The 11,596-nt window shown below is 43.4% G+C and overlaps 1 protein-coding gene across 5 annotated transcripts in view; it reads left to right on the forward strand.

The window, feature by feature from the left end:
- Nucleotides 1–11,596, forward strand: part of MCF2L (MCF.2 cell line derived transforming sequence like) — a 157,654-nt gene that overhangs the window by 70,238 nt on the left and 75,820 nt on the right. For all 5 annotated transcript variants that reach the window (XM_014527886.2, XM_014527887.2, XM_006017241.3 and 2 more), the window contains exon 3: nucleotides 8,679–8,793. In XM_014527886.2, coding sequence (XP_014383372.1) covers nucleotides 8,679–8,793 — 115 coding nt within the window. The remainder of the gene's footprint in view (nucleotides 1–8,678; nucleotides 8,794–11,596) is intronic.

The following is an 11,596-nucleotide window of genomic DNA, read 5'->3' on the forward strand; positions in this document are numbered from 1 at the left end:
CCCCCCCCGCACTCTCTGATGGACTCGGAAGTGGACCAGAACTACTTCCAGTCCACTTCTGGGTTCACCGCCAAGCACATGAGGGGTCCCCCCTGCTCTCCTGTGGGACATTCTATCCACCCCAGCATCGTGCCTGGTACCTCGAGGTATGTAGAAAAACATTTAAAGCTGTATCTGGTGAAATTGCTGATTCTCCAAATTGGCATCGAATCTTCAGATTTGGATGTGGCTGAACTGAATTGTGGACAGTGATCCAAATCAACTAATCAAATCACTGTCCCCGATATGGGCTGAATCCAAATCAAATACGGCCCATTTCGCACACCCCCAATATAAATGCTTAGACTCTTCCTGTACCATTTATACAAACTGGTAGAGTAGAAATCTAGCAAGTCTAGTGCTTGAACACTAGTCCTGCTAGAAACACAAAACTGTTTCTATGGTGTTTTTGTTAATTTGTAGACTTTTTTTTTGGTTTAAGGCTTCTTTTTTTTTTCTCTAATCCTTTTGCAGGTGAATCTCTCTGGGGAGGGTTGTAAAATCTGAGGTTTTACTGACTTCCCATGGCATAAAACTGGAGTAATGCTGTGGCACGTTGGACCCTAGTAGAGATGGACTGGTTAAGTCAAAGGTCATCCTTGCAAACAAGGCTTGCAGATTCAAAACCCAGTGTTGGGTGGTATCTAACAAATTACTAAAACCTCTTTTCCTTTCCTTTATATGCATGTGATTATGATACCCTATGCTCACATAACCTTTAACAGGGGCTTCTATTCACATAAACCCAAATAGGCTCTTTTTAAGCTAGATAAATTCATGTTTGCCTTGTAAGAAGGATGCAGCCTTTTTATTAACTGTTTGACAGATGTGTTAGAGCTCTATCGACCAGTTATATAGCAGTGGCTTTGTGTGTTTGTTTGTGTGTGTTTGTTTGTGTGTTCGTTTTTTCAGGTTTGTTTTGGTTTTTTTTTAATGTGTATTTGGGCAAAATGTGAAGCTGTCCTCAAGTAGCAATAGGTTTTTTTTAGTATCTGCCTAAGAACAAAAGCCATCCTCTAAATGAAGATATACTGAGATTTAACATGTTTATAACTTAACCAAGTAAAGGCAGCACTGGCTTATATCTAGGCAACAGTTTCTATGGTTATGGCAGCTACTGCTGTATCTTCCATTATCTGAATTGTTGTAGAGGTTGGTTGTAAAACAGTTGGTAAAAGTTTGTGCAAAAATAAGGACCAGATTGTAAGTAGAGGGGTGGGGGGAATGAGAAGCCCAGGCTACTTAACATGTTAAGTTATAAAACCTATGAAGTGTTGCAGAAAAAAACTGCAGGTCTTAGCAATGCTTAGAGGTGTAATGGGTAGGGGTGTATGAAGCAGGCCCTATTTGATTCGAATTCGGCCCGAATAGGGGACAGTGATTCAATTAGTTGATTTGGATCACTGTCCCTGATTTGATTCGGCCAAATCTGAATCTGAAGATTCGATTCTGATTCAGAGAATCGGCGATTCGGACACAGATGCAGCTTTAAGTGTTTTGTTTTGTTTTGCTTTTTTCTACATACCTTGAGGTACCAGCGTGGCTTGTGAATGCTGTGATAGTGTGGCGGATGGTGTGTCCCACAGGAGTGTGTGTGTGTGTGTGGGGGGGGGGGGGAATCACATGCTTGGTGATGAACCCAGAAGTGGACCAAAAGTACTTCCGGTCCATTTCTGGGTCCACCAGAGAGCGTACAGGAGGTGCGCTCCCAGCTTGGCAATTGGCTATAGGGTGACCCCAGGTGCCTGCCCCAGACCCAGGAGGCACCAGTCACTGAACTGGGGAGGCACGGGAGAGCCCCCCTACACACTCCCCAGCAGACCTGGAAATGGGATAGAAGTGCTTCTGGTCTGCTTCCGGGTCTGCTGCCAAGCATGCTGGGGACCCACCTGCACTCCTGTGGTATGCTCCATCCACCCCAGCATCTCATTCACAAGCTGCCTGCTACCTAAAGGTAAGTAGAAAAAACATTTAAAGAGGAGTCTGTGTCCGAATCATCAAATCTCTCCAAATTGATTTAGAGGGTTCTGATTCAGAGAGATTCAAGGATCTCTTGACTCTATTCTGATTCAGAGATTCAGCCATCGAATCAGGCCAAATCTCTGCCGAATTGAATTGGGGACCAAAGCTTTGCATAGCCCTGGTATCAGGACGTCTGTGTGCTCTGGGCGGCAGTGGTGCAGGGGACAACATCACAGTGGCTGATCTGGCAGTGCAAGCTACTGGTGCCCTGGATCCCTTCACCCTCCCCCATGCATACTTTTGTTGCATTATGGTCCAGGCTCTCCTGACATGACAATAGTGCCTGCTCACAGGATTACATAAAATACCACTAGTCATTTGGAAGTGTGTTTACAGCCTCATGTTGGAAGGCAGGCTTGGAAATGGACTCTTCATAAAACTATTTCAACTGAAATCCATAGAAATGGATCGCACAAACTTAGAAAATATTCTACTTTTTCCTGTGTTTGCAATGTTAACATGAACAGAATTGATATTCAGGTTTCTGGATGCATTTCCTATTTCAGAAAGAAACAGGATAAGCTCAAATTTCCTCTGTGTTCAAAGGAATAGCTACAGTTTTAAAAAAATACATTTTTAAGGCTTTTCAATCCTGTCAATTTCAGAGCCAGCAGAGTCATGAAAAGACTGAGCTGGATTTGATCCCTCCTTGTGCACACACTAAATGCTTTTTGTTAAATTACAATCGGGTCAACTTGTAAATCCCTACTACACTTGGGGGTATAACATACGTCAGACTAAAATTTGGCCAGCAAAATATTTAGTATAGATGATACTATTCAAGAAAGAAATAGTATCAATTGACTTTCATAACACAGAGAGAGGTAGTTACCATGTTAGCCTGGAGTCGGGCAGAAGGCAACATAGTGTGGCACCTTGAGGTGTGGACACAAATACATTTATAATCCTTTCTCTTTCAAAAGCATTCCGAATGTACATGTGTCCACATGCATCATATGGACTCTCTACAGTAACATTTATCTCCAGTCACTTTACAGAGGAGGAACATGTTATAATAGAGATGGACTTTTAGTCAACTTGTTAGTGTGACTTCATGCAATCTACAAGGCAATTTGACACCTATGGTGATTTTTTTTTTTTTATGAAGTCATCTGTAACATAATTTTAATTTCAATTCATGGTTTACAGGCATCATTAACCCAGTGTTTTACTCTCTTTTCTGTAGATACTCATATCTACTCTTGATATGTATGAATCTGTGCAAATGAAGTAAACAGTTAAACCAGTTACAGTGAGATCCCTAAGAGTTCTGGTCTTTAAAACCTGAGGTTCAAGCAGGACGGGAGCAAGTAGAACGTCTTATAATAAGGACTAGTGACTAGAAGTTCCCTGATTTTGTTCCTTCTGTGGAGGGGAAGGGTAGGGGGTTCACAGTTTACAAATAGCTTATTCAGGAGTTGTCACTACAGTGTGGTTTTTGAAGAAGCCATTGCAGCAAAATATTGCAAAGCCTCTTTTGTTTTCCTGCGTGCCTTACTCTGGTTGTGTTTTATAAAAAAAAACAGAGGTTTTTTTAATAAAAAACTAGCCATTATTTTTGTCACTTGTAATATGCATTTATAACACTCGCCTTGTTTTCCTTACTGTTAGTATCAGACCATGTACTCCAAGTCCCATCTTAGAGGAGATTTTTAATACCTGTAATGGAATTGATCAGTTGAAGATGTTCTTTGGATATATCTTGTGATATGTGTTCTGCCTGATTGGAGCAGACTCTTGCTATAAATGTAGGTGTTACATTTATAGCAGTAATTTGCAGTTGTAGCACTACAAAAAGCAAGCATACAGCCATTCAACCTCTTTGTAGCATTGCCACAAATGGTAGTATTTTTATAAAACTTCTGTTTTGTAGGCTGCATATAATGTTTGCACAGTTGTATGGAGAACCACCGAGGTCTCTAGAACCCCCAGCATCCTACAGTCCTCCACTCTTCCTCCACATGCACACCACCTCTCTCTTCATGAGGGAAGTGCTTGATAATAGGCCACTTTACTTGAAAGGAAGACTTACACAGAAGTCTTATGAAAGAAAAGCCAAGATTACACACGCAATATTGTATAGCATATAATAAAGCATTAGCTTTTCAGATCACTTGACCCCAAATTGTTTTCTGCATTAAGTCTCTAGCACAGAAAAGCATAAAAGCAACACTTATAATTAAACATGCATTTAAAGTTTCATTGGATAAGTACCAAGTATAAGAGTGATCTCTGTTAGCTGTCTGGTTTTTTTTGTTTGTTTAAATTTGTATTTGTAAGCAGGTCACTCACCCAGCTTCCTCATCAAGGGCAAGCACCCCTGAGTTCAGGTTTTATAGTCAGTTTATTTTTACATGTGCAACCTTGCCCTTACAGCAAACAACCAAAACAAAAGCGTGTGGAATAACTGAGCGTCAAAACCTGTGGGGTTTTTTTCTCCAGACCTAGAGAGGGGCAACTCATGCTCTGTGCATCTCTCTCAGTACACCAGCCTTTGCCCTTTTTCTCTCGCCCTCCTTCTCCCCTTGTACTCTGCTCCTGGAGCTTTTTTACCGTCTTCATAGCTCCACCTGTTTACTAGTTGTCATTGCAGCTGGCTCCCTGCCTTCTACCTAAGTAGACTATTAGCTGCTGACTACCTGCAGCTAGGTTTCAAACCCTGAAGGTTGAGTATCTCTTTCAGTATTGCAACCACACTACTCTCTTTATCTACTTTTTAGGTTTCAGTCATTCTAACTTACAGAAAATTCAACAGAGACTAATCAGGCAGTAGAGAAGTGCTACACCATGTTTATAATGGGTGTCTGTTTTCAATTGTTCATATTAAATTGTCCTATTTCAGTTATGGGAAAAGATGAATTAAGAATAATAAAAAGTCCTTTTTCAAATACATAGGGAGTAGGAAGAAGGCACCGGGTAATGTGGGGCCCCTACAGGACAGGCTTGGCAGTCTGGTGATAGTGGCAAATGAAAAAGCTGACCTCTTTAATGAATTCTTTGCCTCTACATTCCTGAACAGGGACCGGGACATCTCCCCCATTAGAATTGCGGACGGACCCAGGGGAGGCACTGCAATGCCTAGGGTCAGGGATGACCTAGTTAGGGAACTTTTGGAGGGGCTGGATGTGTTTAAATCAGTAGGTCCCAATGCTCTGCACCTCAGGGCGCTGAGGGAATTGGCAGGGGTCACAGTGGGGCTCCTGGCACAGCTCTGTGAGCACTCATGGGGCACTGGCCAGGTACCAGAGGATTGGAAAAGAGCCAGTGTGGTGCCCATTTACATGAGGGGGAGAAAGGAGGACCCTGGCAATTTTAGGCCAGTCAGTCTTACCTTGGTCCTTGGGAAGACCTTTGAGAAAATTATCAAGGAGCACATCTGCAAGGGCCCAGCAGGGGAGGTAATGCTCAGGGGCAACCAACATGGTTCATTGAGGGCGGGTCCTACCCAACTAACCTGGTTTCTTTTTATGATCAGGTCACAAAGTCCCTGGACAAGGGTGGTGGGGTGGATATCATCTTCCTGGACTTTAAGAAAGCCTTTGACACGGTTTCTCACCACATTCTCTTAAAAAAACTTGGTGACTGTGGCATTGATGCCTACAAAGTCAGATGGGTGGCAAATTGGCTCAATGGTCGCACCCAGAGAGTGGTGGTGGCAGGGTCATTTTTGACCTGGAGGGATGTGGGCAGTGGAGTCTGCCAGGGCTCAGTCCTGGGGCCTGTACTGTTCAACATCTTTATCAGCAATCTGGATGTGGGTGTGGAAAGCATGCTCTCCAAATTTGCTGACAACACCAAGTTGTGGGGCGAGGTGGGCACGCTGGAGGGGAGGGACAGAATCCAGCTAGATCTAGACAGGTTACAGAGGTGGGTGCATGAGAAAAGGATGGAATTCAACACAGACAAGTGCAAAGTGCTGCATCTAGGGAAAAGGAACCAGCAACATACCTGTAAGCTGGGGAACACCCTTCTTGTCAACACGGTGGCAGAAAGGGATCTTGGAGTCCTTGTTGACTCCAGGATGAACGTGAGACACCAATGCAAGGAAGTGGTCAATAAGGCTAGCCGCACCTTGTTGTGCATATACAGATGCATCACAAGCAGTTCCAGGGAGGTGATCCTCCCCCTCCATGTGGCATTGGTCAGGCCACAGTTGGAGTACTGTGTCCAGTTCTGGGCACCACACTTCAAGAGAGATGTGGCTAGCATTGACAGGGTCCAGAGGAGGGCCACTCACATGGTCAAGGGGCAGCAGGGCAGGCCCTACAAAGAGAAGCTAAAGGGCCTGAACCTATTCAGCCAGAACCTATTCATTCACAAGAGAAGGCTGAGAGGGGATCTGGTGGCCGTTTGAAAAAAAACTCAGCACGGGGAACCAGCGGGAATTGGGGGAGGCTCTGTTCCCTTGGGCACCACCCAGGGTTACTAGGAATAATGGCCATAAATTGTTAGAGAGAAAGTTCAGGCTGGACATCAGGAGACATTACTTTACAGTCAGGGCTGCCAGGCTCTGGAATGGGCTCCCAAGTGAGGTGGTGCTCTCTCCTACCTTGGGGGTCTTCAAGAGGAGGCTGGACAGATATTTGGCTGGGGTGATATGATCCCGGCACCCGTTCTTGCCCAGGGTAGGGGGTTGGACCTGATGATCTGTTTAGGTCCCTTCCAACCCTAAGTACTATGATGACTTTCTGGTACCCGAAAATATGTTCTAGAGAAGCCTGACCACTTATGGAGATTAGGATTCTCTGAGTGGGTTTCTAATATTTTTGGTAGTCATGTTGTAGGCACTATGGTTTATGAAATATGCAACAGGCAAGGATTTTTATGGGTGCTATCTTTTATTGGACCAACTGTATAGCTGAAAGGAAAGTAGGAAGGTTACTTGGTACCCCAAATCTTGTCTACCTCCTTTGCAAATATACAGTTGGTCCAATAGGATATCACCCACAAAAGTCTTTGCTCCTCTCATAATATTTTCTGCTTTCAGTTTTTTCTGTTTTGGGTAGAACAGAACAAGAGAATCACAGCTGGTGTTAATTCACTTCTGTTCTTCTAATATTTATATAGCTAAAATTAGCTTTCCTGTGTTTGCACTTGGCTGTATCATAAAGGCTATGTTGCAAAGTCATTATGTTTTGTTTACATTTTCTTTATAAAACTATTATAGTTTTGCATAATGGAAAGCATCCTGGATGATTCACTTTTAGTTCAGTTTCACACCTGGGAACTGCACAGTGATACTACTATAGTGTGTGCAAGTAAATATGTAGATAAAAGATTATATCTGACTGCAGTGATATTATCTATGCATTTCTATTAATGATCTTTTTGGAGGGGAAAGGTTTTAATCAAAATGGCTCTATGGATATAGATATTAATGTAGCTATTCTCTGCTTGTGTTAATAGTGCATACACATAAGTTGAGTGGTTCTTCGTATTGTCCTAGATTTGATGTAAAAGGTATTACTGTAATTATGATTTTTGTGATGTATTATTATTTAGAAGTGCTTTATTCACAATCATCAGACATGAAATTAGGAGAGAATTTCCCCATGACATTGGCAGAGACCTTGTGTATTTTGTTCTCTTTTCCTTCCTCTGAAGCACTGAGCTGGGATAATCTTTTAGGATTGAGCTTCTCCTACTCTATTAACTTAATGCAGTTGCCTCGGATTAGTGCATTTTAGTGTTGCCCATCTCTTTAAACATTCATTTACTTAAATCAGAAATGTACATGCTCAACTATAAAAATGCTTCTGTTTTATCTTTTAAAATTTATGGTAACGTATTTTAAGTAATTTAACTTCCTCTTTTTTTCTTATTTTGGATTCCCTATAAGGACGGGGAAGCTGCAAAAGATTCAGAGAATAATAATCTTAACAACAGCAATAATAATGTTTGCTGTTGTGTAGTTGTACTTAGAAGTTCAGAGGTTTATCTATCTACACTTTGTCCATTCCATGTGGAGCTACAACACTGAATAGGAAATCTCACTAGAAATTGCCTCTTTTGTGGAATTCTGCTTCTTCTCCCAATGCAGACTGGAAATAGGAGAAGATACTTTAAAAACAAATACAACAGCTAGGAGTCTTGAGATTTTTAAATCTCTGAAAATTGGACTCAGCTCTAGGTGATGGTCCCAGTTAACATTAGTTTGGGCTGTTTTTTAACTTACGAATTCATGTGGTGGTGGTGGATTGTGTTTTAAACAGTTCACCCATTTGTCACATGCTTACTGAAAGCATGATGCCTTGAAATAGAGATGCAATGCCATCTGGTGTTTAAAACCGAAGTCATGAAAGTGGAGATGGTTCGACTTTTAAGTATTTTAAAAAATGGACAACTCCCTTCACCTGCTCTGCCCCCACCAAAAAAACCCAAAACAAAACGAAACAAAAAACCAGCCAAAATTAGGAGTAACAATTTGGACTGACTGGCTCTGGTGTGACAATATTTCCTTGATTCTAAAAGGAAAACTAGGTTACTTGGACCAAATATACATTTGTTAGGACTATGTTTAAAAAAAAAAAAATTATAACATTTTCTTTTTGAGCAAATAGGAACTATGCAAGGTGACCAATTTAAATATAATACCTTTTACTTGTTTCTTTTTTTAGGTGGACGAGGGGAAGATGGTAGCCCTGTTATCACATTTCCAGACTACCCAGCTTTCAGTGAGATCCCAGAGAGAGAGTTTCAAAATGTTCTGACCTATCTCACAAGCATTCCAAGGTAGGTGCCTGCAGAAAACAGCTGTCTGGTATCGCAGAATCGTAGACAAGTAAGGCTGGAAAGGACCTCCAGAAGTCATCTAGTCCAGCCCCCTATCTGAAGCAGGATCATCCCTATGCAAACCATCCTATACAATCCATATTCTGAACTCTACATAAGACTGCCATTAACTTGAACCTACCACAGGCACAGCACTGGAACCACAGCAGCAAACATCCTGCTTCTGTGAAATGTCAATATATGCTCAAGAGATCCTGGATACAAAGCCATGCTCCCGGCACAGAGGAAGGCAAAAACTCCCACACTCTGTAACAATCTGAGCACAGAATAAAATTCCTTCCTGATCCCAGATATGGTGATTGGTCTGACTGAGTGGAGGGGCAAGACCCCCTAGCTAGGAACCTCCAGCTTTGGTTCCAGCAGGAACATTAACACTCCCCAGTTAAGGTCTCCGGCCTTGGCTGTAGCCAAAACTCAGTGCCTCTGAGGGAGGCTTAAAAACACTCTGACGCATGTAACAGACTGGGGTGCGAGATGGAGGGGCAACCAGTCAAAGCCCGAAAGAATGGCATATACCCTTAATAGAATATAAGCATAGCTACACCTAGACCACCTGTGACCAGTGGCTGTCTAACCACCTTCAGTGAGTCCACAACTTCCTTAGGCAGTCTGTTCCACTGCCTTACTATTCTAACAGTGAAGTTTTTTCTAGATATCCAATCTAAACTAACTTTGCTACAACTTCAAGCCACTGATCTGTGTCCTCCGCTCCACAGAAGGAGAGAAAAGGTGCTTTCTCACTATTTTGTGGCAGCTCTTCAAGTATTTGAAGGCTGCTATCGTGTCCCCTCATAAGTGCCTTTTCTGCAAGTTCAACATGCCTAGCTCCTTCAGCCTCTTGTGACTTTCTTTCCAAGCCCTTTATCATCTTTGTTGCCCACATCTGGACCCTCTCTAACTTTTCCACATCCTTTTAAAATGTAGAGCCTAAAACTGACTGCACACAGTACTCCAGATGAGGCCTAACCAGTGATGAATAGAGGTACTATTGCCTCCTGTGTCTTGTACCTAATGCTTCTGTTGATGCACTCCAAACTGCATTCAGCTTTTGTGCCCCTGCATCACAATGCAGATTCGTATTGCGTCTGATCTACCAAATCTCTCAAGTCCTTTTCCATAGTGCTGCCATACAACCAAGTGTCATCCATTTTATATTTATGTTTTGATTATTCCTCCTGAGGTGTAGTGCCTTGCATTTGTCTTTTTTATACATTCTTACCCATGTTGCACAGGTTGTAAAGTTCAGACATCATGATCAGTTAAATGAAGAAAAGTGTGGTTTGTATTATAATGGATTTAGTCCTGATTACCAATATTGTTTGATACAAGTCTTGAAGTAATATTTATACTTTACCAGCCTCTGAAGGAAAGCAGATGCAACATTTGTCATGTGCATCCCCCTGAAAAAGAATTGGTTAAAGTCCCTTGTTACATGCTTCATCATACTGCTTATGGGATTCTTCTTAGTTTTCACTTGGAAACACACACAGACCTGGGAAAGTGTTCTAGTTCCTGATTTAATTAATCCTTTATTGCATTCTGTTTGGTTATATTGAAGGGTATAATAAATCCTCCAAAACATTGGACGGTCAGCTCAGTCTACTGGTAATAAACTTAGTTAAGACAAGTCTATGGGTAACATTTATCACAGTCTGTAAACTCTTATAGGAGGAACAGACAAAGGTGTAATGAAATCCAATGGCTCTAAGCTAGCCCAAGTCAGACTACAGAAGCCACACACAAGCCAGTTTAAGTGATCAGAAGCTGGCTTAAACCTGTAACAGAACATAAGTTCAGTGCACATAAATCAGTTTCAAAATGGCTCAATACAGTTTGAGATGGACCTGGTTGAATGTAGTATCATACTTAACTGATTGAGCTCAGACCAGTTTATGGAACTTCTGTCCCAGACCCCTTCCTGGTTTAAGTTAAACCACAGTCCCCCAGTGTGCTCTGTAGCCTTGAATGGGACTGTGCTCTCTGCTTCAGACAGTAGGGCTGGCCCTGCCCCTCTACTCCCTAGGCAGAGCAGGAGCTAGGGTGTGGCCAGGTGCTGCCCCCCCACAAGGTTAAGAGGGCAGGGAAGAGGTTTATTTCCCCCCTCTCTCCCCTGTCCCACTAGCACGGACCTACCAGGCATTTCTCTGCTCACTGCTTCAGCGGTGGGAGTCATAGCCAGCCCTGGCAGTAGCCTCAAGGGGGTTTAAGTCCCCCCCTCCCTGTCCCACCAGCACGGACCTGAGCTGGAGTGTGCCTAGTGTTCCCCTCACCGCTCCGGTGGCAGGAGTGTTGTGGCCAGAGGCTGGCCGGCATGGTCCTCTTAGGCAAGGGGGTGTTATTTTCCCCCGCCCAGCATTTGGCAGAGAGGGCAAGGAAGGAGTTTATTCCACTGCTCACCCTGTAAAGGGAGCGATTGGTGGCAGTGGCAGTCGGGGCTGGTAGACCCTGAGTGCGGTCCTCTGGGGACAGGGGGCAGGGAGGGGGGAATAAGCCCCCTTCCTGTCCCCTCTGCTCAGGGCCATGTTGGCCAGCATCTGGCCACGCCCCTGCCACTACAGCAGTGAGGGGGGAGCACCAGGTGGACCCCGGCTCAGGTCTGTGCCAGTGGGACTGGGAGGGGGGAATTCACTTGAGGCTACTGTCAGGGCTAGCCATAGCTCATGGTTTCATAGTAGCTAGGGTCAGGAGGGACCTGAACAGATCATCTAGCCTGACCCCCTGCCACAGGCAGGAATGAATGGTG

This window comes from Alligator sinensis, unplaced genomic scaffold (assembly GCF_000455745.1).
Source record: "Alligator sinensis unplaced genomic scaffold, ASM45574v1 scaffold288_1, whole genome shotgun sequence".
Lineage (NCBI taxonomy): Eukaryota > Metazoa > Chordata > Crocodylia > Alligatoridae > Alligator > Alligator sinensis.